The sequence below is a fragment of the Brachypodium distachyon genome, chromosome 5, assembly GCF_000005505.3.
Source record: "Brachypodium distachyon strain Bd21 chromosome 5, Brachypodium_distachyon_v3.0, whole genome shotgun sequence".
Lineage (NCBI taxonomy): Eukaryota > Viridiplantae > Streptophyta > Magnoliopsida > Poales > Poaceae > Brachypodium > Brachypodium distachyon.
In genome coordinates, this window is record NC_016135.3 from 26,471,888 (window position 1) to 26,493,588 (window position 21,701).

At 49.1% G+C, this 21,701-nt stretch overlaps 4 protein-coding genes and 1 pseudogene across 7 annotated transcripts; 2 read left to right on the forward strand and 3 right to left on the reverse strand.

The window, feature by feature from the left end:
- The first annotated feature begins 4,283 nt into the window (after positions 1 to 4,283).
- On the forward strand, positions 4,284 to 5,291 carry LOC100843310 (ethylene-responsive transcription factor ERF003). Its single transcript, XM_003579369.2, has 2 exons — positions 4,284 to 4,620; positions 4,791 to 5,291. Exons 1-2 carry the CDS (start codon positions 4,535 to 4,537, stop codon positions 5,134 to 5,136), a joined length of 432 nt encoding a protein of 143 aa, XP_003579417.1. The 5' UTR covers positions 4,284 to 4,534; the 3' UTR covers positions 5,137 to 5,291.
- A 706-nt stretch (positions 5,292 to 5,997) lies between these two features.
- LOC100846879 lies at positions 5,998 to 12,715 on the reverse strand. Of its 2 annotated transcripts, none has more exons than XM_010242246.3 (11): positions 12,333 to 12,715; positions 11,387 to 11,483; positions 10,470 to 10,824; positions 10,176 to 10,343; positions 9,167 to 9,377; positions 8,960 to 9,036; positions 8,541 to 8,622; positions 8,368 to 8,404; positions 8,167 to 8,270; positions 6,745 to 6,844; positions 5,998 to 6,652 (listed from the first exon to the last, which is right to left on the reverse strand). In XM_010242246.3, exons 1-11 carry the CDS (start codon positions 12,616 to 12,618, stop codon positions 6,358 to 6,360), a joined length of 1,812 nt encoding a protein of 603 aa, XP_010240548.1. In that variant the 5' UTR covers positions 12,619 to 12,715; the 3' UTR covers positions 5,998 to 6,357. The 2 variants fall into 2 exon arrangements, with proteins under 2 accessions (XP_010240548.1, XP_010240549.1); XM_010242247.3 differs by having other exon boundaries at positions 8,176 to 8,270; positions 12,333 to 12,714.
- An 897-nt stretch (positions 12,716 to 13,612) lies between these two features.
- LOC106865582 (rust resistance kinase Lr10) lies at positions 13,613 to 15,422 on the reverse strand. The gene is made up of 2 exons (XM_014895808.2): positions 15,122 to 15,422; positions 13,613 to 15,012 (listed from the first exon to the last, which is right to left on the reverse strand). The coding sequence occupies exons 1-2, from the start codon at positions 15,138 to 15,140 to the stop codon at positions 13,775 to 13,777; spliced, it is 1,257 nt and encodes a 418-aa protein (XP_014751294.1). The 5' UTR covers positions 15,141 to 15,422; the 3' UTR covers positions 13,613 to 13,774.
- Positions 15,423 to 15,573: 151 nt separating this feature from the next.
- LOC106865547 lies at positions 15,574 to 17,223 on the forward strand (annotated as a pseudogene).
- A 76-nt stretch (positions 17,224 to 17,299) lies between these two features.
- On the reverse strand, positions 17,300 to 19,889 carry LOC100844219 (G-type lectin S-receptor-like serine/threonine-protein kinase SD2-5). 3 transcript variants are annotated; one of them, XM_014895532.2, is made up of 3 exons: positions 19,657 to 19,889; positions 18,993 to 19,050; positions 17,300 to 18,887 (listed from the first exon to the last, which is right to left on the reverse strand). In XM_014895532.2, exon 3 carries the CDS (start codon positions 18,808 to 18,810, stop codon positions 17,524 to 17,526), a length of 1,287 nt encoding a protein of 428 aa, XP_014751018.1. In that variant the 5' UTR covers positions 18,811 to 18,887; positions 18,993 to 19,050; positions 19,657 to 19,889; the 3' UTR covers positions 17,300 to 17,523. The 3 variants fall into 3 exon arrangements, with proteins under 3 accessions (XP_014751018.1, XP_014751017.1, XP_024312034.1); XM_014895531.2 differs by having other exon boundaries at positions 18,989 to 19,050; positions 19,657 to 19,888; XM_024456266.1 differs by lacking the exon at positions 19,657 to 19,889 and adding an exon at positions 19,169 to 19,612 and having other exon boundaries at positions 18,989 to 19,050.
- Between the last annotated feature and the right edge of the window lie 1,812 nt (positions 19,890 to 21,701).

Consider the following 21,701-nt stretch of genomic DNA (forward strand, 5'->3'; position numbering starts at 1 on the left):
ACAGGCCATCCAGCAGCCTGTGCCCCGTGCCCGTGTATTGTCGTTCTTTCATGTTGTTCTTTGTTAGCTCAGCTGGCCCGCCTGCGAAACCATGCATGTAAAGGTGCAACATGATACTCCTCAGTGTATCCTTCGCTCCTTCTTGTTCAAACAAATGAACTGGTTGTGTCATTTAAATTTTTTAGTTTATTTGGTTGAACTAAAAAAGATCAAGGAGTACCTCAAGGTCACAATTTTAACATGCATGCCAAGCGTCGATCGAGGCCCGGCCCCATTGCACGGTCAGGCCAGGTGATATGAAGGCGCCAAGCATGCAGCCAGGGCTAGTCGTCGATCGCTACGCGAGTAATGTGTGACCCGAGACATGTCGATCGAGTTGGGACTATAATGGTTTTTAGATGATCGAGTTGGGACTAGAATTGGGGTGGCAGAAATTAATGGTACGTTACGCTCCATCATAGACCGCCCGCGGGACGTGATCGATTGTCCACCTTCTACCTTTCTTCACTCGACCTTGTCCCATTCTTAAGATTTGTTGGATTGGGGAGAAGTTAATCTTCTTTTGGCTGAAACATGGAAAACATTGTCTGAAGTTCTGAACTCTGGACGCAGCCGCGATCCTTACGGACACAGCATACATGGGTCGGCCAACACAATACAGACATCGGGCCGACGGGGCCCTCTGCAGATACAGGCCAGGTGAACTGAATCCGCCAGCAGGACAGTGGATATATCGGGTCGATCGGCATCTGCAAACTGTTCGCCGCATGGATGCTGGCTATGCGAGAAGCGTGACCTTAGAGAGGCCGATTTTTTTTTTCCCGACACGAGCTTGAAACCTCGGACCTCTGCATCACGCCCATCGCTGGCCAAAAAAAAAAAGAAAGTTAAACGCCTGTCCCTGATTACTCTTGTTATTTCGTTCTCTTTCTTCCGCTTTTGCTAAATTTGAGAATTTCCTTATTGGTCTGTCCACGTACGTGCTCACGCGTCCGCATTTTGGTCGGCTAGGATAGGCGGAGGCCGGGCTGTGCTTGCTTGAGATTCGATGGCTCGTATGGTCGACTCTCCTGCCAAAGAAAGAATGTTCATGTAAGGCCACGTTTGGCACTGCAGTGGATTCTCGTAATCCCGGTTTTTCACTATTTTCGTGTTTGCCTATCCAACGTTTTTCCACTTGTTTGTATTTTTTCATAACAGATTATAAAATAAGTTCAGCGCAACACAGTTCAGCAATGCCAAACTGAGCCTAGGTGTGATCATCCATGTCAATTTTATCACTTCAACATGAGTAGGCTGGTTCTACCGGAAGGATCCAAACAGTTTGAGCTATGCTCAGTTCACAGTCTAAACAAACTCTTCTTTAGAATTGAAGTAACATTTGGAAGCGCATGAACCCGTGTTTTTCCAACAAGAGCTCAAAGGCCTTCATACTGTACAACATTGCTCCAATGAGCTTCATCTCTGGTCCTCACGGTGCTCAGCTATTCCTCGGAAAGCTATTCTAGCATACTAGGCTGTAATGTTGGCCCACTTAGCTCAACAGTTGTAACTTTCTACCGCTGTATATTCTTTGCCATCCCTCTACCGTAATTAGTGTAAATGTAACCTTGGTTATTAATAAAAGTTGTGCAGGCTGGTTTTTGCCCGCTGTAGTCCCCTTCAAGAAAAGAATCGAAGTAACATTTTTTCAACTATTTCAACTATTTCTAAATCACAGTAAATGACTGTTCCACGTAATAATCTAGAAATGTGTCCTCTATGTTATCGTGTCCTCATTGGACGTCGTCGAAACCAGTAGACCACCTTCTACCCTTCTTCACCCTTGTCCCATTCTTAAGATTTGTTGGATTGGGGAGAAATCTTCTTTTGACTGAAACATGGAAGACTTCAGTAAGACAACAGACCATTGACTGACACGTTCGCAGCAGTGGATAGATTGTGCCTGTCATTCATCAATCGATGCATTCATATCTGTGCGATATCGTTCGTCACCCGTACTAATTCTTCGGTTATTGAAAATCGCGTGTACATAAATTTCGCATCCCTCCTGATCGTTGGCCGATAGATTGCGTCTGTCATCCATCAATCGATGCATTTATATCTGTGCGATGTGTGTTCGTCACCCGTACTAATTCTTCATTTATTGAAAATCACGTGTACATAAATTTCATACCCCTCCCGATCGTTGTCCGATAGATTGGTCTGTCATCCATCAATCGATGCATTCATATCTGTGCGATGTGTATCCGCCGCCCGTACTAATTCGTCATTTAATGAAAATCACGTGTACATAAATTTTCGCATCCCTCCTGATCGTTGACCGATAGATTGCGTGTTTCTATCTATCTTCTCTCGCAGCCCCTCCGCCGCCCAAGGCCTTTTCGTCCTGACTCTTGACTCCTATGCCTCCCCTATATAAGACACGCCGTGCGTACAGGATTGGCATCACCATCGGCACCTGAGATTGTCAGGTTCAGAGAGAGTGAGAGCAATAGGCCCCGGTAGGGTAGCTAGAGTTCGGGCGCCGTAGCCATGCCGAAGGTGCCGCTGGAGCGATACAAAGGTGTGAGGCAACGCCACTGGGGCTCATGGGTCTCCGAGATCCGCCATCCTGCGATGTAGGCATACCACCTCAGAAACGAGTTTTTTTTATTTTACCACGTTTCCACTTCTTCCGATACATAATAAACGCCTCCGATTTAGTAGAAACTTTGTACAACGTTGTACTAAATCTGAAGACACTTATTATGGACTGGAAGGAATCTGTCTCTGTCGCTGAATTCCTTGTTCTGTACATTCGGTTGCGGCCCGTTTGGAAATTTAGTAGAAAGTTGTTTGTACAAAGTTATACTAAATCTAAGACACTTGTCCGTCTCTGTCCCTGAATTCATTGTTCCGTACATTCGGTTGCGGCCCGTTTCGAAATTTCTGATTGATGCGTGTGCGTGCAGGAAGACGAGGCTCTGGCTCGGGACGTACTCGACGGAGGAGCGCGCGGCGCGGGCGTACGACGAGGCGGCGGAGATGCTGAACGGGCCGGCGGCGCGCATGAACTTCCCGGCCTCCGTTGACGTGACCGGCAGCCTGCACGCGTACGATCGCGCCAAGGTGGAGAAATACCGCATGCTGCCGCCTTCCTCCTCCACGGCGATGACGAAGGCGGCTCCGGTACTGCCGCCGTCGCAGGACGGGGCAAAGGCGGTCGCGTCAAGCTCGTCGTCGGCCGGAGCTGGCGGCGGCGCCATGATCTTTACCGACGATTTGAAGTTCATCGAGGAGATGATTAAGGAGATGACGCACGATGGCCCCATCGAGCTCGTCCCCATCTCCTCCGTCCGCTCGGCCACCCAGTAGATAGGGGCCACCCAGCAGCATGCCGGTGATCTGTGCTTGTGCCTGCGTGCATCGATCGTTCTTTTATTTCGTGTTGTTATGTTAATGTTGGCTGGAGCTAGCTAATGCCGGGGTGCACTGCACAGTGCACACCATCCTTGCACATTGGCCGCTCGCCGTTAAGCTGTTGTTGCTGTTGTTTTCTTTTTCGTTGTCGTCGTCGTTGTTGTTGCCGTGCCGTGTTGGCCGGAGATAATGGAGAAGCAGTCAGTATTGTGTTCGATCGCCGATATCGTATCCGTGCATGTAAAGCCTGTGTTCGACGATCGAACACGTGCTAGTCCGATATGTCTGGTTGTATATATGGTATCTCCATCAGTCATCAGACATCTCGCTGCTCGTACGTACGTTCGACCTTGTCAAAAACAGGGGCGGAGAGACAATAGTAACTGCCAAGGTTTGGCATGGCCCTCCCACGGCGTTTTTTTTTTTGGGAAAGTAATTTGACCTTCGCATCGTGGCTCCATCAATCTGTCTACCTATTCATGCATCCATCGATCTACTTGTGCAATGTGTGGTCGTCACCCCCTGGCCAATTAGCCAGTCATCAAACAACGTGTGTTACATTTCACCGCTCCTGATCATCGAATCGATCTACATCTGGCACGATTTTTTTACGGACCTGATCAATGTGACAACATCTAGCACGATTTTCTCATCGAGATCTTATCAATGCCGGTGACAATATTGATATCTTGAGAGGGGGGGGGGGGGGGGGGGGGGGGGGAGAGAGCTGACCAAAATCGAAACGCCGGCAGACTAGTTGACGCGATCTTCGGGCCGTGAGGCCCATGACTCCGTCTATCCATCATCTATCTTTGCGATATGCGTTCGTCACCATAATAACTGGTAGTCATTTAATAATAATAAAAACGTATGTACATAAATTTCACCTCTCCCGATCGGTCCGATCAACGTGACAATAATCAGGCAATGATGTCAATGGATCGATCGCGTCTGTCTATCTATCCATCTCTCTATCTCTGCCGCCCTCTGCCGCCCCGGGCCCTTTTCCTTCTGACTCCTGACCCCTAAGCCTCCAATATATAAGCTTGAACGTGCGTGCAGTTTTGGCACACCTGAGGCTGTCAGGTTCAGAGCAGAGTGAGAGTAAGGCCTGGTGTGTTCGGCCGTAGCCATGCCGAAGCTCCAGCTGCAGCGATACAGGGGCGTGAGGCAACGCCACTGGGGCTCCTGGGTCTCCGAGATCCGCCACCCCGTGCTGTACGTACATACAGAAACGAGCTTGTTTTATTTTTGCCGTGTTTCTCTATACCTCTGTCTCTGTCGATCGGTCGCTGCAGGACGTGCGTACTTACGTACTGCTGGCCGGGTTTGCATATTACTTTGCTTGCTGGGCGTTTTTGAATTTTCTGAACGGTGCGTGCGTGCAGGAAGACGAGGCTCTGGCTGGGGACGTACGAGACGGCGGAGCACGCGGCGCGGGCGTACGACGAGGCGGCCAAGATGCTGAGCGGGCCGGCGGCCCGCACCAACTTCCCGGCTTCCGTTGACGTGACTGGCAGCCTGTCAGAGGACAGGCGCGCCAAGCTGGAGAGATGCTGCCGCGTGTCTCCGTCGTCGTCTTCCTCCGCTCCGGCGTCAAGCTCGTCGTCGACCGGCGGCGCCATGGACGACGACGATGAGGAGGAGTTCGTCGAGGAGATGATCAGGGAGATGACGCACTACGGTCCCGTGGAGTTCGTCCCTTTCTCCTCCGTCCGCTCGAACAACAACTAGATAGGCCACCCAGCAGCCGGTGCTCTGCGCCCGTGCGTGCATTGATCGTTCTTTCGTGTCGTTGTTCTCTGTTAGCAAAGCTAGCTAGCTAGGCCTGGGTGCACTGCAAACCATCCATGTACATTGGCCGCTCGCCATTAACATGTCTCTTAACATGTTGCTGCTGTTCTTCTTCTTCTTGGTGTTGTTGTTCTTGCTGTTGTCGTGCCGTGTCGGCCGGAGATAATGGAGAAGCAGTCAGAACTGCGTCGGCATTGCACCATCCTCCCGGGGCCGGGGGACCCCTTTCCTTTCCTTCCTTCCCGGGGATCGATCATGCTGTGTGTATACAACGGGAAGGGGACCGAGGATCTTTCAGGATAAGGGGGTCTCGATTCGGGTCATGATGTGAAGTTTGTACTAGTACATGTCGACCTCTGTCGCGTAGCAGCGTGTGCCTGGGATGTCTCTTCTTCTTCTTTCGTGCGTTATCTATGCTCCGGAAACCGCAGATATTCCGGCGGGAGGGAGCAGTGGAGTTTGATGTGATGTGACCCCCGTGGCCGATCGACGGGATGCATCTTCATGTTAGGATCCACGGACCTGTCCTCGCCATGCCATCTTGAGCAGTCAAGAGGATTGATAGATTTGTAGGAGTGTGGTACGTCACCAACGAAAATTCAGGAGTACAACAGCGCTAAGAAAACATCCGGGCAGAAGAAGAGTTTGACCCATGCGAGCGACGAGTAATCCTTCCGCTACAGAACAAAAGGGGCGTCTGGATGCGACAGGAGAGGCATCCCTTCGGAACATGGCATGCGTCCCCTGTGGGACAGATCTTTTCTTTGAGTTGCCAATTAGATAGTCCAAGACAAGAGTAGATATAAGCAACACAAAGCAATAGATACAGCTGGTTGGGTGATAAATGGATTACATAGACACTACCAGTCGCCACTTACAATACAGTACATAGCCAAGCAATTGTTATGTTATTTTCCGTCTGCACAAACTACCCGCAATAAAAATCACATCTAAACGAAACGGAAAAGACGCAGCTACTGATCCTAGCCTACAATAGTACAACATTGATACAGGCGTGGTTGCCGGATTGCGTTATCTCATAAATGAACCAATCCATGCTATGCTCTAGTTAACCTAGGTACCATACCGCCCATTTGGGCTGTTAATATTAGTACACGGCAATATGGTTCAGCAAATGCTTATACCACCCTCGTTTTCCTCTTACTGCCTCTTAGACAACCTTTTCCGGCCCCGACGAACATAGGATGGTTTTGGAGCTTCCTCTACTGGTTTCTCTGAATCCATTCCAGCGCCATTTTCAACAGAATTACCATTCACCGGTTTCTCTGAAACCATTTTTGTGTCGTTATCGACAGAATTGTCATCTGCAGCATGATCTGTAGAGTCTATAAGCTCGTTACTGGTGGGAGGCACAGCACCGCTTGAGTTGGTGCAGCTGGGATTATCATTGCCCGAGGATTCTAACCCTGAGTTGCCATCTGACCTGTCTAGAAGACTGCAGCACAAAGAGGGAATCAATGGCACCGTCTAAACACAAACGAAAGCAATTTTTGATGGAATATAAACGGTTAGCACATATCACATTACCCGTTAGCAGAGGTTTTATTGGTTGATCCACTTAAACTATTCTGGACCTTTTTCTTCAGAGACCGCAAACTAGTACTGACCTTTGGTCTCGATTCAGGAACTGTTCAATAATCAGTAAGTCAGCATTAGCATGCAGGGTAGCAGGCTTCAATTTCAAAGTAATAAAAATAAATCATGAAAACACGACCAAGATATCCAAGGGAGAAAACTATATGGGTGGTTTCTGCTTAAGCTCTTGAACTCCAGCCATTTCAGACCAGACAATCCAACTAGCATTCTAACGAAAAAACAAAGCACTCGCTGAAAGTAAATTGACCATAGATGACGACTACTCAGACCATGTACAATGCGACATTTGAGTTGGCCACTACAGGGAGAATAGTGAAATATGTTGTCACTGTGAACAGCATCACACTAAGTTACGGCAACATAGCTGTTTCACAACGAAGCCGACACCTCAGAGCTGTTTACATGCACAGAACACTTTTGTAGTAGGTCATAAATTATGTAAGAGGCTCTAAATTTATCATCTTATTTGAAGGTTGTGCTCATTCGATTTGCGGGATTTCTACCCTTAGGATCCCCCCCCCCCCCCCCCCTCCTATGTGTAGCATTCGTTTCAAGCTCCAGAGACAGAAAATAAATAAATCCTAGGCAAGGTTCCAAATGAAGTTCCAAAATCATTTGAAACTAATTCCTATGTTTAACTAAACTAGAAGCCTGTAACTTATCTTACTCTAACCAAAATTATCCAAATCACCAAGTTAGAATAATTCCTTTTTCCATAACTTTTAATCATCCATAACTATATCCGACCCTAAGAAATTAAGTAGGAAACAACAGGAATCGGTGCCTGCTATTTGGCAACAGAAACCGTCTTCCCTGTGCTCGACAACAAGTTATCATCATGATTCTTGACAAATGTTTGGAATACGAATACTCCAATAGTCACATGATCACGAGAGGTGCCAGCCATGCCAGAACTTGTTATTGCTCTAAGGCTGTAAAGGAGCAGTCTACAACTGTTAGATGTTAATCAATGATGTTTGAAACTGCAACACGGGCCAACTGGTTTATAAAATGCTGGCTACAAGATACATTTATCATTGGCATCTAGCAAGTAAGTTGTGGACTGGTTCCTGCCACTTTCAGCAGAGAAAAGAACGGAAGGTTAGCCTTGTTAGGGACACGTGATGATTCTGTAAATAACTACATTGTGTAATGGAAGTTAACAAAAAGTGGCACAAAAAAACTTCTTAAAGTCGGAACACTCAAGCTAAATCAGAACATTAGCCCAACAGAGAAACATTGTCGCGAGTTCAGGTCCAAACAAAATCAAGCTGATTGAACAACGGAGAATGCATATAAACACGTAATGGAGTAATACAAACTAAATTCAAGATTAATGTCAGCAATGGATACTCGACAAACCAGAAGTTGAGTTGATATGTGTTTCTTCATGAATTTCTTGTTCTGCAGCAAAAGATTTAACATCTCCACTGAGGCCAGCAGCATCCTTCGTGTCACTGTGGCAACTGAGGGTTAGCAAAAGAAGCAGTACTATGTTGCAAGTGCAACAAATCTGTATTAATAATTGTGTCCTTTATTAATGCAAAAGCTGACCTTGTGGGAGGCATATGGTTCCCCTGTGGTACCGCATCTGCACCACACATCCCAAGAGACAATAGATCAGGATATTCACAAATTTTGGGGATTATGAAAATTCAAACATGGTTACCTACTTAGTAGAATATCACCAAAGAACCAAAATGAAATGTGAAGGGAAAATAGTCTACCAGGATGAACTTCAGATGCAGCATGGCATTCTCGGACCTGATTGCCACTGTCCTTAGCAGGGTCCACAGAGTCAACAGCACCCTTAAGATTAAAGAAATTAACAGGTAAATAAATGTGTTATTATTTGTGAAAGGTACTGCAAATCAATGTTTTGCCGGGTCTAAAAAAACATCACCGCTTCAGCAGGGTCTAAATATCTAAGTGTTCGTCACAATTACAAATTGGGGAAAGTGAAATGCATGTAGGATAGACATAATATCGTCATACATTATATTAACAGAAAGAGTTAGGCCAACAATTAATACATGTGAAAGCCAATTGCTATGTGGCAGCTGACAACAAATGCAACGAGATACGTTAAACAGAGCCAGAATGTACAAATACTGAAACACTGTCAACAGGAAAAATCATTACTCACATCGTTTCCATCATTAGTTGGTGCAATAGGTAAGGAGCACCCATTGGCTGGTTCTACTGCAGCAGCTTTATCAGAACCTACATGACAAAATTTAGTCGTTTACATCTCAAAGGTGCTAAGCATGAGTAGTGTTCCTGAATACTAAAGTATGTGACCTGAACGATTCAATCCCATAAATATCTGAGGTGTGCAAAGAAGGAATTTCACCTTTAGAACTTTGCATAGACTCTCTGACTTCCTCACGAGTACCCGAAGAGAATACCGACACATCAATGTCAAATAACTTGGAAGTAGAACCATTATGCTTTAATTTAGAAGCATCAGGATAAGTTTCAGAAAATCCAATGCGAGATCTTCGCAATTCCTCCAAATTTTCCCAAAAATTGGAACTGGAAATGAAGTCATCCTTGGTGGTGACCTTCACAAAGTTACTTACAAGTGAAAATGCAAGTACACTTGGACAATATTTAACAAGGTCAAATAACAGAAAGAAAGCATGCAAACATGTAACATGCACAAAATTCATGAAATACTAACATGATTCTTTTATCAAATCCAGTCACCTAGTTATATTTCGAAATTTTCTCAATATCTACAGTACAAAGAAAGTGCGGCAATTTGTTCAAAAAGATAAATCGAGGCAGTTATTCAGTGAAAATATGATCAATAGCAGTTTCTTGATATCTCGTTCAAGCCTATAGAATATGGATCTGCACAAACAACGTAAAGTGTACATATGCATATAAAAAGTGTCCCAAATCTATCAATATTGAGAGGGAATTGGTATTTCCCGAAATTCAGAATCACGCAACAAATAATAAAAATATTCCCCGGAAACCTTGTAAAAATCCAGTCACTTGGTTATATTTCGAAATGTCCTCAATATCTACAGTACAAAGAAAGTACAGCAATTTGTTCAAAAAGATAAATCGAGGCAGTTATTCGGTGAAATATGACCAATAGCAGTTTCTTGATATCTCATTCAAGCCTATAGAATATGGATCTGCACAAACAATGTAAAATGTACATATGCATATAAAAAGTGTCCTAAGTCCATCAATATTAAGAGGGAATTGGTATTTCCTGAAATTCAGAATCACTCAACAAATAATAAAAATATTCCCTGAAAACGGGGTAAAACATTGTAAATTCTTGTAGCTCCATGAATGACCAAGCATTAATTGTCATTATTCTTATACGTAGTATATTGAATTACCTTTGTTGAAGAGAAGAATTTGGACTTTCCTTCATCATTAAAATGTACTCCACCAGAGGGTGGTGTTTTCAACTTCCGACTGCCTAATAAAGGGGACTGCCACGGTGGCAATGACTGCATGTACGATTTTGCTAAATCAACTGGAGAACCCTTGTCGAATTCAAAATCCTGCATGAGATGCCAAGCCATTCAAGTAAACAAAAATAGAAGCAACCAACACAAACATTCAGTCATGCCAATCACCTAAAAGCTGAACGCGATAACCATCAGAAAGGAAAATACATTAGCACTCACAGAATTAAGCATATCGGTGTTTAATGTGCAAGGGCCATTTTCGGGCTTTGTGCCTAATCCCTGCCTTTTCTCTTCCAACCATTTCTTTGCTTCCGTAACTGCTGCATTACATAGCTCAGGTGATGCATGCAGTGGAGAGGCAGGAGAGAAGTTACCACATCCAATACTAGAAAATGGACTTGATTCAGGGATATTTCTATTGCGATTCAAGGTACGCCAAGCTCCTGTAAAATCATTGCCAGCAGATGCATCCCTGGTTGGAATTTCTTTTGGCGTTCCATACTCATAGGCTTCAGGAAGCTTTGAATCCACAACCCGCGATTGTAATAGCTTTACCATCTTATCACATTCATCCCTACAAAAATGAACAGTAATAATTAAGGGGGGGGGGGGGGGGGAGAGTAGTACACCCAATGGAGCTTATTCAAGAACCCAAAGCCTAAATCGTATGTATCTACCAAATATAAACAATCAAAATATCTCATCAATAAACAGTATGCATAACAGTTACTTCAGTCATCATTAGATCCATAGTGCTTTGGACTGTACGGTTTTCTTTGCAATGCTGAAGAAAGCCTATCATATCAGGTTGTAAAATTTAGTATGTCTTTGATCCTTCTCCTTCCGCTGATTCGAATTAAGAAGTAAGCCGTTACAGTATTTTTTTTTCTCAAACATGCGATCGCGTGCTGTCTTTTATTAGAAGGGGAACACCAAGAAGGTGCAAAAATTTACAAAGTGAAACCAAACAAAGCAAGTAACAACAAAAGAACCCAAAAGACCTAAGGTAGCCAAATCCTATAAGCTGAATGCAGCTATACTACACAGCACCAAATTTGAATTCTAAGTGACTGTCCATAAAATATTGCAACTACACATATTAGCACACCTATAAAAGAACAATATATTCCATTCACCTTGAAAATGTTTCCTTCATAACCATTTCCTCAATGGCAATCTTTGATTCACTGTAAGGAACTATTGCTCGATGAGAATCACGGGCATCTTCATTTCCTGCACAGATACTTCCAATCAACACATTTATAGCCTATGGAAGCATAAACCAACTGAATGTGAAGTTGTGAACTGTGCGTGATAGCAGTGTGAGGACACATCGAACAGTCCAGGAAAGAAGAGATGATTTGATCCAATTGAAGACAATGTTTGACATGCAGAACTAACTAACTTATATGAAATGGGGCAGCATTCTAGCATTTGCACATTGTAAATAGTTCAAGCTTAGAAGGAAGCAATATATATGACCCTTCCATCTAAAATTGTTTATCAACTGAATAAATTTTCTGCCATTACTGAAGACAAGATTGAGCACTTTTTCTAACCACACCAGAACTTCTTAAATTCGCATATTCATCCCAAATAGATGCAAACTAGCATCCCACTCAGACATCATAAGTCTCGCTGAAACTCGCGAATGAGGTAGGTTCGGAAAAAAGTAAACATAAAACCCAGTATTCAAATTCTACACCGAACAGTGGGCAACTCAATGTTCTCAAATTTGTCCATGTTTATCCCGAAATTCACCTAGCAAGAGCAAATCCTTACTCCACCGCAATCTCTCGAACACTCAAGCAGCTTCAGCATCCACCATTTTGCTAACAGTGACCATGAATTACCAAAATTCGAACGCTACCACTATAATTTGGGGAAAGCGAAATCGAAACCCTAGGTCGTGACTGGCGGCCGAAGCCATCGAACAGCACCAACTTGCGCATGTAAGTAACCACCGCCACTACTGATACGTGTAAGTAGACGGGCGTGCGTCGCAAAGCCGGAGCTAACTAAACCGAGAGCGCGAGAAACCGAGACAATGGGTGGGGAGGAGAGGAGCGTGAAGCAACTCACCAGACTCCTCTTCGCCGTCCTCCTCTTCCTCCTCCTCCTCCTCCTCCTCCTCCGCCGAGGCCGTCTCCTCCTGGGACGAGAACAGCACGGAGGTTATAACCCTCTTCGCTCCGGTCACGATGGTGGAGAGCCACCCGGGGCTCCTCCCCTCCTCCTCGGCCGCCGTCAGTGCGGCCTCCTCCGGCGAGAGGCGGCGGCGCTTGGCCCGCCCGGCTCCGGATCTGTCTTCCTCCTCGCCGTCGTCCTCCGGCGATCGCCGGCGGCGAGCCCTGAACAGGGACGCCATGAGAGGGGGAGGAGCGGAGGAAGGTGTGTGACGCGAGGCGAGGGGAATCCGAAACCAGAAACGCGAAGCGATTTTTTTTCTGGAAGCGACGTCGCGAACTGCTACGCTCACACTACCTTAAACGGAGAGTGGCGCCGCCAGTGACGTGTGGGCCTACCTCGTGCGCTCCGGGTGTCCTTGGCCCACCTGCAGGGACTACCGGTAAAGAGTCGCGTGTCATGGACTCATGGGACTGGATGGCGAAGCTAAATGGGACAAACTTTATCGGCTCCCAGTTGGCCTGTGAAGCCCCTCTTTTATTAACTGCTAATCTTAACCCACAACTGATTGAATCGTACCTCTTGCATTGGGGAGGGCCTACCGTGCAGACGGCACATATGGGCCCAGTTGTCTGTGATAGAAGTGTAAAACTTCACGGTCGCGTGTGGATGATTTCTGGTACCGTACTTTATTCAAGTGTTAACATCCAGATTCCGATGTACAAAGAGCCAACGTTTGGGCTAATCGATGAAAAATGGGCCCAGGCGTTGTAGTGGATAGGCTTTGGCCCGCGCGCATTGGCTGGAGTTCATTGGCTGCGGTGGGTGGAGGAATGTTTTTCTTCGGGTCGAGAGTGGCGGCTGGAAAATGTCCAATTGGAACCTTTCTCGGCCGCGGGAGCAAAGTACGCAAGATTGCACAAAAACAAAACAAAAACTTTGAGGAAAAAATACAAAAGGAATTGTAGCCGTACGTCCTCCCTCGTTGATTGAATGAAGAAGGAAGGAGGGGACTTTCTTTGGTTGGGCTAGGCCGTGCATTGGCTCGTTTGGGGCCGACTCTACTGGCCCAGTTACTGGTGGGCAGATTGATATGGCCCAGTCACGCGTGACACATGCAGCTTCTGTCACATTTTTCTTAAAAAAAAAATGTAGCATCTGTCACAAACTCAGAACTGAAGCTTGAACTGATGCCTAAAGATTGCAGTGGTGGAAAGCTTAAGACAATCAACAGATGAAACACAAAAACTCTGCAATTATGCAAGCAAGCCATAATACTCAAACAGCCAAAGGTGCATGCATCAGTTTACACAGAATTCACCAAACAGCCAGTACAAATGTACAAGAACGTCAACCAACCTGCCAGACCTTTAAGAATCGACGGCGGCGTGCATGACTCATTGACTCAACGCCGACGATCTATTCGCGGAATCGCCGGAGAAGGAGGAAGCGCTGCCATCGCCGCCCGAGCTAGAAATCGCGTGGAGACCCGCCATGTAGGAGAACGGGTTCACTGGCCTGGCGATCTCCTCCTCGCCTTCGAGCATCCTGACAACGCTGCTCATGGCGGGCCTCGCCTCGGGCCGGTACTGCACGCACCACAGCGCCACCTTGCACATCCTCTCCGCCTTCTCCCCGTCCTCGCCCATTATCCCCGACGCCGCCATCACCTCCTCGAACCGCCCTTCCTCGAACCTCTGCCACACCCACTTCGGGTACCACTCCTGGCCGCTCAACGCCGCGTGCTCCTCCACCACGTAGTTCTGGCGGCGGCCGAGGATCTCGAAGACGAGCATGCCGAAGCTGTAGACGTCGCACTTGTGCGTGACGGGGAGCGGCAGCCAGAGTTCGGGCGCCGCGTACCCTGGCGTGCCCCGCGCGCCCCCGGTCATGGTCAGGTGCGTCTTGTCGCGGTTGCAGAGCCTGGCCAGCCCGAAGTCGGCCACTTTCGGGGAGTAGTCCTCCGCCAGCAGCACGTTCCCCGGCTTGATGTCGTAGTGGATGATCCGGTGCTGGCACTCCTCGTGCAGGTACCGGATGCCCCTCGCCGTTCCCACCACGATCCCCAGCAGCGTCTCGAACCCCAGCACGCCGCGGCCGGCCGGCATCGGCATCGGCGTTGGCTTATTGGGAGGGTCGAAGAGGACGCGGTCGAGGGAGCCGTTGGGGAGGAACTCGTAGACGAGCGCCTTGACGGAGGCGTCGAAGCAGAAGCCGTAGAGGCGGACGAGGTTGATGTGGTACGTCCTGCCCGCCGTGCCCACCTCAGCCATGAACTGCTCCTCGGCGCGCCGGTCCAGTGTGCCGTTGAGCACCTTCACGGCCACGGCCACGCCGTTGGGGAACCGGCCGCGGTACACGACGCCGAAACCTCCCGACCCGACGCGCTCCGCGTAGCCGCCAGTGAACTCGCGCAGGTTCTCCGCCGTGAACCGCGCCGGCTTCTCACGCAGGATCCCGTCCAGGAACCGGTTCACCGACTCCAGCTCCACGTTGTACTGCGACCGCGTGCCGCTCGCCGGCTGGGCTGCGCTGCTTGCCGCGCGCTCCGCGTGCCACTCTCGCTTCAGCTCGATGCACCTGGTGATCTGCTTGATGGCCATGATGAAGGCGATGCCGCCCACGATGATCCCGGCTACAAACCGCAAATTAAGAAGTTGATTAGAATCAAGTGAAGAAGCCAAGTTAATTGATTAGGAGGAGGGGATTGAAACGACATCGTATATACACACATGCCTGCTTACCTAAGGCAAGAGAGTTCATTTCCCACGGCTTAATGAAGATCAGCTGTTCTTGAGCAGATATGTGGATTCGACTTTTGAGTTTGGACGTTTAATTTCAGCTCATCCTCGATCGGAATACTTTTTGCTTCGAGCAAGGTCTCGACCGGAAGACTTTTTGTTTCGTGATCGCAAAGAAAGCTTGATCCCGTTCAACTCGCCAGTCTCCCGTTCCAATTGAATATTCTCTTTCAGTAAACACGTCCCGCTCTGGATCACACGAGTAAGCGCATTATCTGAATCATTCGATCAACCAAAAACTAGATGACCTGTATGTGTTGATTGTTGAACCCAAGATCTGTTCGTTCCAATACAATACAATATTTGTGGAAGTACATTCATCGGCCAGTTTACTCTGAGGATAGGATAAAGATGGGTGATACATTTCAACGCAAACGTGGTCAACAAATTAGTAATTTTCGCCTTCCTCACCTAAACTGGCCATTGTTAAGTCTATCAAGTCAGAACGAGGAGGTCATGACGATTTGTTTTATCTCCGCAGGAACCAATCGTTATATTCTCATAGTACGTGTCACTTGTCACACAATCAAAATTTCAGATAATCCACACAGTTGACAATAGAGGCGAAACAAAATAAGGACATCATAGCAGCAAGAGCAAAGCAGCTTCACCTCGAGACACACTTTGATCGCCCTTCGTTCCTGATCAATCAACATGGCGCTAGACGGCGGCATCCTTGCCTTGGCAATCAGTAAGCTTGCTATATACAGTCGAATTAATTTAAATTTTTTATTTCTGGGTCCTCATTGATAATTAACACTTGAAAGCATTGGTTAACATCTGGCAGCTGGGATAATCACGACTGGCATACTGACGGTGGTCGTCGTGGTAGCGATCTACCTATGCGCCAAGGTGGCCGTGCAAATGCGCTCGCAGAAGGAAATCAGCAAGAGCGGTCACCGGGACACGTCGATCGGCAACGGCAACACGCCGAGGCCGAGCGCGGCGGAAGAGTACGCCGATGCCGACATGGTCGAGATGGGGAGCATGAGCTTCTTCCTCGAGGTCGTCCAGAACGAGCGGCCCGCCCGGTTCAGCTCGCAGCAGCTGCGCGTCTTCACCCAGGGCTTCGCGCACAGGGTCGGCTCGGGGGGCTTCGGCGTGGTGTATAAGGGCAGGTTCCCCAACGGCGCGCCCGTGGCCGTCAAGGTGCTCAACAGCACGCTCGGGAGGCGCGCCGAGGAGCAGTTCATGGCGGAGGTGGGCACCATCGGGCGCACGTACCACATCAACCTCGTCCGCCTCTACGGCTTCTGCTTCGACGCGTCCGTGAAGGCGCTCGTGTACGAGTACATGGATCACGGCTCGCTCGACCGCCACCTGTTCGTCCGGGCGTCGGCGCCGGAGAAGAGGGGCGTCGGCATCGGGTTTAACAAGCTCCACGAGATCGCCGTCGGGACGGCGAAGGCGGTGCGGTACCTCCACGAGGAGTGCGCGCAGCGGATCATCCACTACGACATCAAGCCGATGCCGGTCACGCACAAGTGCGACGTGTACAGCTACGGGATGCTGTTGTTCGAGATGCTGGGGCGGCGCCGGAACCTGGAGCTTCTTGGGGTGAATGGGCGGGAGGAGAGCCAGGAGTGGTGCCCGAGGTGGGTGTGGCACCGGTTCGAGGCCGGCGAGACCGACACCGTGCTGGCGCGCGCCATGGTAGCTGGGGACGTGGAAGATATGGAGAAGGCGGCGAGGATTTGTAAGGTGGCTTTGTGGTGCGTGCAGTACAGGCCGGAGGATAGGCCGTCCATGGGCAATGTTGTGCGGATGTTGGAGGGGGAGGAAGAGATTGCCACACCGGGAAATCCGTTCGCGCACCTCACGGCTACAGCGCCGGCGCGACGCTGTCATCGTCCGAGGACAACACCACGGAATCGTACGAGTCTTCGGGTTTCAACGGCAGGGCGGCCGCCGGCAGGTAGACGATGGCTGTACTCGCTGATTGGATCGTGGCTTCGAATGAGTATCTACCAGAACTCTGTCTCAGTATCTCGCCTCTTCTGTTGCTCGTATCAAAATCCCATATTAACTGTCAAAATATTACATATCTAGACGTTTTTTTAGGTATAGATACATCCATACTTAGACAAATTTGAGACACTTAATATGGAACAGAGGAGCAGCAAAACTCTGGCAGGAAAAAAAAATCTAACTTGGAAATTCCGACATATCCGACATACACTTACGCCATAAGCTCGTAATGCTAATTTACAAAAATATTTCTCTGCTTGTAAACTGAAAGCAGAAACAGCCTCTCTTTTTTTACACTGAACAGACAGAAGAACAAACTTCATGCGGAATTCGTTCCATGCGTGACAACTGACACCAAATGCACAGACCCTCGCTGCCTATACCATCACTGCTGCTGCATCAGTCGATTTAACACCTTTCATGATTGCATCAGTGGGCTTAGAAGGAGGGCTCGCCGCGACCGACACCGGCTCGCTGTCTCTCCCTGTCCCCGTGTCCCGACTGCTCAAGAACGTGCTGCCCGTCGTCAACGCCGACCCGCTGGAGTTCTCGCCGCCGCTGCCGCTGAAGGACACGTAGTGGAACGGGTTCACGGGCGGCACGATGGGCATCTCCCCCTCCAGCATCCTCACCACGCTGCTCATGGTGGGCCGCGTCGCCGGCTGGAACTGCACGCACCACAGCGCCACCTTGCACATGGTCTCCGCCTTCTCCCTGTCCTCCTCCCCGACGACGCCCGCCGCCGCCGACACGATGGTGTCCATGTCCCCTTGCTCGTACTTGTCCCACACCCACTTTGGGAACCACTCCCGGCTCTCGGCCTGCGCCAGGTCGTAGTTCCGGCGCCGGCCCAGGATCTCGAACAGCACCATGCCGAAGCTGTACACGTCGCACTTCTCCGTCGTCGGCAGCGCCATCCACAGCTCCGGCGCCGCGTACCCCGGCGTCCCGCGGCCCCCACCGGTCAGCGACGACATGTGGGTGTTCTCACGCTCCCCGAGCCTCGCCAGCCCGAAGTCGGCCACCTTGGGCACGAAGTCGGCGGTCAGCAGGATGTTGGCCGGCTTGATGTCGTAGTGCACGATCCTCTGCTGGCACTCCTCGTGCAGGTACCGGATCCCCTTCGCCGTGCCGACAGCGATCTCGTGCAGCGTGCTCCACTCCAGCCTCTTCCTGCCTTCCTCTGCTTCCTTATCGTCGTCGTGGTACAAGTACTTCTCCAACGAGCCGCCCTCCAGGAACTCGTAAACCAGCGCCTTGGTGGCCTTCTCGAAGCAGAAGCCGTAGAGCCTGACGAGGTGCACGTGGTACGTCCTGCCGATGGTGCCGATCTCCGCCATGAACCCTTCCTGGACCTTCTTATTCATCGACATCTTGAGCACCTTCACGGCCACCTGCAGCCCGTTGGGGAGCTCCCCTTTGTAGACGACGCCGAAGCCGCCGGACCCCAGCTCCGACGCGTAGCCCCTGGTGTAGCACGCCAGCTGCTCCGAGCTGAACCGCATCGGCTTCTCGTTCATGATCTCGTGGAGGAACTTCTCCACGGGGCCGATCTCGATCACCACCTCGTCTTCCATGGAGCCGGCCGCGCCCGGTGGTGCTTGCCAGTCGTGGATTCTTCTGCTTATCTCCTCCGAGATTTTGGACATGAACTTCTTGTGCATCTTCTTCCGCGTGTGCCGGCATCGCTTGATCACGGCGATCGTTATTACTACCGCCACGGTTGCTGCGACTGACGATACTGAAGAAAAGCAACAGCGAGTGATTAGCTGCTGAAAAATTTGTTGATCAGGACCAAAGCAAAATCATGCAGTACTAATGAAGTTTGCAGGTGTATCTTACTAACTGCAGTGGCAACAGTCGACATGTCTGCAACGCCCACCTTCTCAAGGCCTTCTTGCTTTCTGCATTATGAGAATGAGCAGATAAGCATAAAAACACTGCTAACAAACAAGCTCAGAGGAAAGCAAATCATAGGTAATATTGGCAAACAAATCATGGTTGGACAGGTAAGTAACTGACTCATATTCGTTTGCTTGGACTTGTAAACGATGTCTTCGTCATGGCATATGTCAGGCAAGTCGAAGGCAAGGCCATGATTGATGCAACCATTGCTCTCCGCTTGCATACTTTGATTTGACAATTTGACTTCAGCCAGTTTTATTTTGCTTCGGCGTGGACTTGTATACTGTGACTGCTTTTCCCCCCATTTTATACCCCCAATTTTTTTTTGGAGAAACCCGATTTCATTAATTTCACATAACAATCCTGGATGGACCGAAATTCCTGCCCACTCCATCAACTGCTCGATTTCAACTCAAAAGTCAGAAAACCATGGCATAAGACAGCAGCAGCAGCTCAGTTTCAACTTTGAAGCGAATTCTAAGTCCTAACACGAAGCAATGACACGAAAACAGCGCCAAGAGAAACCACGGTACCGCCGAAGAAGAGGCAGATGGTTTCAAATGAAAAGCAGACTCTATGAAGAACGAAGAAGTGAAGTCACTTACTTGAGTTAAGTCAGTATCTTCTTTCTGTCTGATCTTTGTCGAGCACCGTGCGCCTACTACCGACGAAGCTGCAGCAGAGCTAGTAGTAAACAATAAAGCATCGCATCGAGCTCGTTGGGATATAAAATGGCCAGAGAGGCCTCTGTTGGGTATCCCTGATCAGTGACTGAGTCCTGCTGTATGTAAAGCATGTGCTGCTCCGGGAGGAAGAGGAAGGATCGAGGCCAGCACTAGCGCGCAGTCGTCTTTGACCAGCTAAGCTAATCAGGAACGAGGCGAAAGTCCGAGGCTCCGAGCCCTCGTCAGCTTGATAGGAATCACCTGACGGCAACGGCTGCGGATCCTAGGGAACTTCCGTTTGCTGGTTAAGGAAAGCGACGCGTCTCTCTCTTTTTTTAGAGGTAGACACAGAGAAGAATCTCTCTTTTTTTTAGGGTGGAAATCGACATCTGGTGTGATCCGTTGGCCTGGCCCAAAATGCTGTCCTTGGGCTGGGCAAGGCTTGGCCTGGTTGAGATTTTTTTTTTGTTTGGAAAGGAGCCCCCGTTCGGTTAAAATCTCCTTTTGAGTTCTGCGTGCTCTGTGGAATGGGCCAAAATCCCATTGAAGTGCACTTTAGGTCCATGTACTACGGTGAAAGGTCAGGCCAATATAATGCTTATGGTTGACAGAGTTTTCGAACTTTTTTTTTTGCGGAAAACAGAGTTTTCGAACTAACCGCGAAGTCGACTGACCTTGCCTCAGACCCAAACATATGGTCGACCGTGTTTTCAAAGTTGACTGACTTTGTTTTTGAAGGAAAAAGTTGACTGACTTTGCCTCAAAACCAAACAAAGAAACAAAAAGGAATCTGCAAATTGAGTCACGACTCGTTTACGCACAGGCGCACACCCGTAGCAATCCTTGTATTTCCTCCGTCCAACAAAAGACGTCTCAACTCTTAAGTTTGTCAAAATTTGAATGTATTTATATATTTTTTTGAAAGGTCTAGCAAACGCTGGCTATTATCAGAAGGAATAACTGCAAGGCTGCCCTGATACAAATGAGTAAGAAAAAAGGAAAGAAAATCCGAGACGTGGAAAGGCTAAGAAAATCAAGGTGGTTCCCAAAGTAACTTCCTAAGGGCCTTGGCGCCCGTGAAAGCCCACTCGCGGGCCTCATCCTCGAAGCCTTTGGTCGCGCCCGTGAAAGGGCTTTGAGTTTCGGGGGTGCCCAAACATGCCAGACGTTGCGCTCGTGGTTCGAGCGGACGTGGCCCTCGAAGTGCAGTCTGTAGGCAGAGCGGGGGGAGTAGCATCCATCGGCGGTGATAGTCTAGCGGATGGTGTCGGGCACGCCAGGGAGGAGGAGGATGTCGGCGTGCTGGAGCATAGACCATGCCTGGATGAACTCAAGAAGGAGCTGGGTGAAGAGGTCATGGCGAAGGTCATCCACCCATTTGGAGCCATTGAGAGCCTCTGAGACGGTCTGCCCTTTGCGTCGTGCATGCACAAACAGCAGGGGAAAGGACAGACGGAGGGGGCGTCCGCCAAGCCAGTTGGAGTGCCAGAACTTAGTCGTGTTGCCATCACCGATGGAGACACGAGTAGCCGCAGCGAAGAGGTCATGGTCCGTGGCATCGCAAGGCGTTTGCATGCCCACCCAAGGCCGCTCTGGAGCACGCCATTCGAGCCAGAGCCATCGGAGGCGAAGGGCGCGACCAAAGGCTTCGAGGTTTAACAAGCCAAGCCCACCACGGTCAAGCGGAGAACAAACTTTTTTTCAGCTAATCTTGCACTTGCCGCCCACCAAATCATTCTCCTCTATTCCCCAGATGAAGCGGCGCCTGATCTTGTCCAGAGAAATGATGAATTTTTTCAGAAGTTTGAGCGCGGTCATGGCATAAGTGGGAAGGGCACTGAGCACAGAAGAGCAGAGCGCTCTGCGGCCACCGGCGTTGATCCATCTGCCATGCCATCCCGCGAGGCGAGCACGGGCACGATCAATGATATGCTGCAGGTGAGCTAACCCTGTTCGACCAAGGGATAGAGGAAGACCAAGGTAGC

What these genes read in the sequence shown, in the direction of transcription:
- LOC100844219 (XM_014895531.2), bottom strand. Translation starts at nt 19,013, where the DNA reads ATGTCGACTGTTGCCACTGCAGTTA. An exon ending in GACTGTTGCCACTGCAGTTA is followed by an intron (nt 18,888 to 18,988) that starts GTAAGATACACC and finishes GCTTTTCTTCAG; the next exon opens with TATCGTCAGTCGCAGCAACC.
- LOC100846879 (XM_010242246.3), bottom strand. Translation starts at nt 12,618, where the DNA reads ATGGCGTCCCTGTTCAGGGCTCGCCGCCGGCGATCGCCGGAGGACGAC. An exon ending in CTCAACTTCTGGTTTGTCGA is followed by an intron (nt 6,845 to 8,166) that starts GTATCCATTGCT and finishes ATTATTGAACAG; the next exon opens with TTCCTGAATCGAGACCAAAG. An exon ending in AATAAAACCTCTGCTAACGG is followed by an intron (nt 6,653 to 6,744) that starts GTAATGTGATAT and finishes TTTGTGCTGCAG; the next exon opens with TCTTCTAGACAGGTCAGATG.
- LOC100843310 (XM_003579369.2), top strand. Translation starts at nt 4,535, where the DNA reads ATGCCGAAGCTCCAGCTGCAGCGATACAGGGGCGTGAGGCAACGCCAC. An exon ending in GAGATCCGCCACCCCGTGCT is followed by an intron (nt 4,621 to 4,790) that starts GTACGTACATAC and finishes GCGTGCGTGCAG; the next exon opens with GAAGACGAGGCTCTGGCTGG.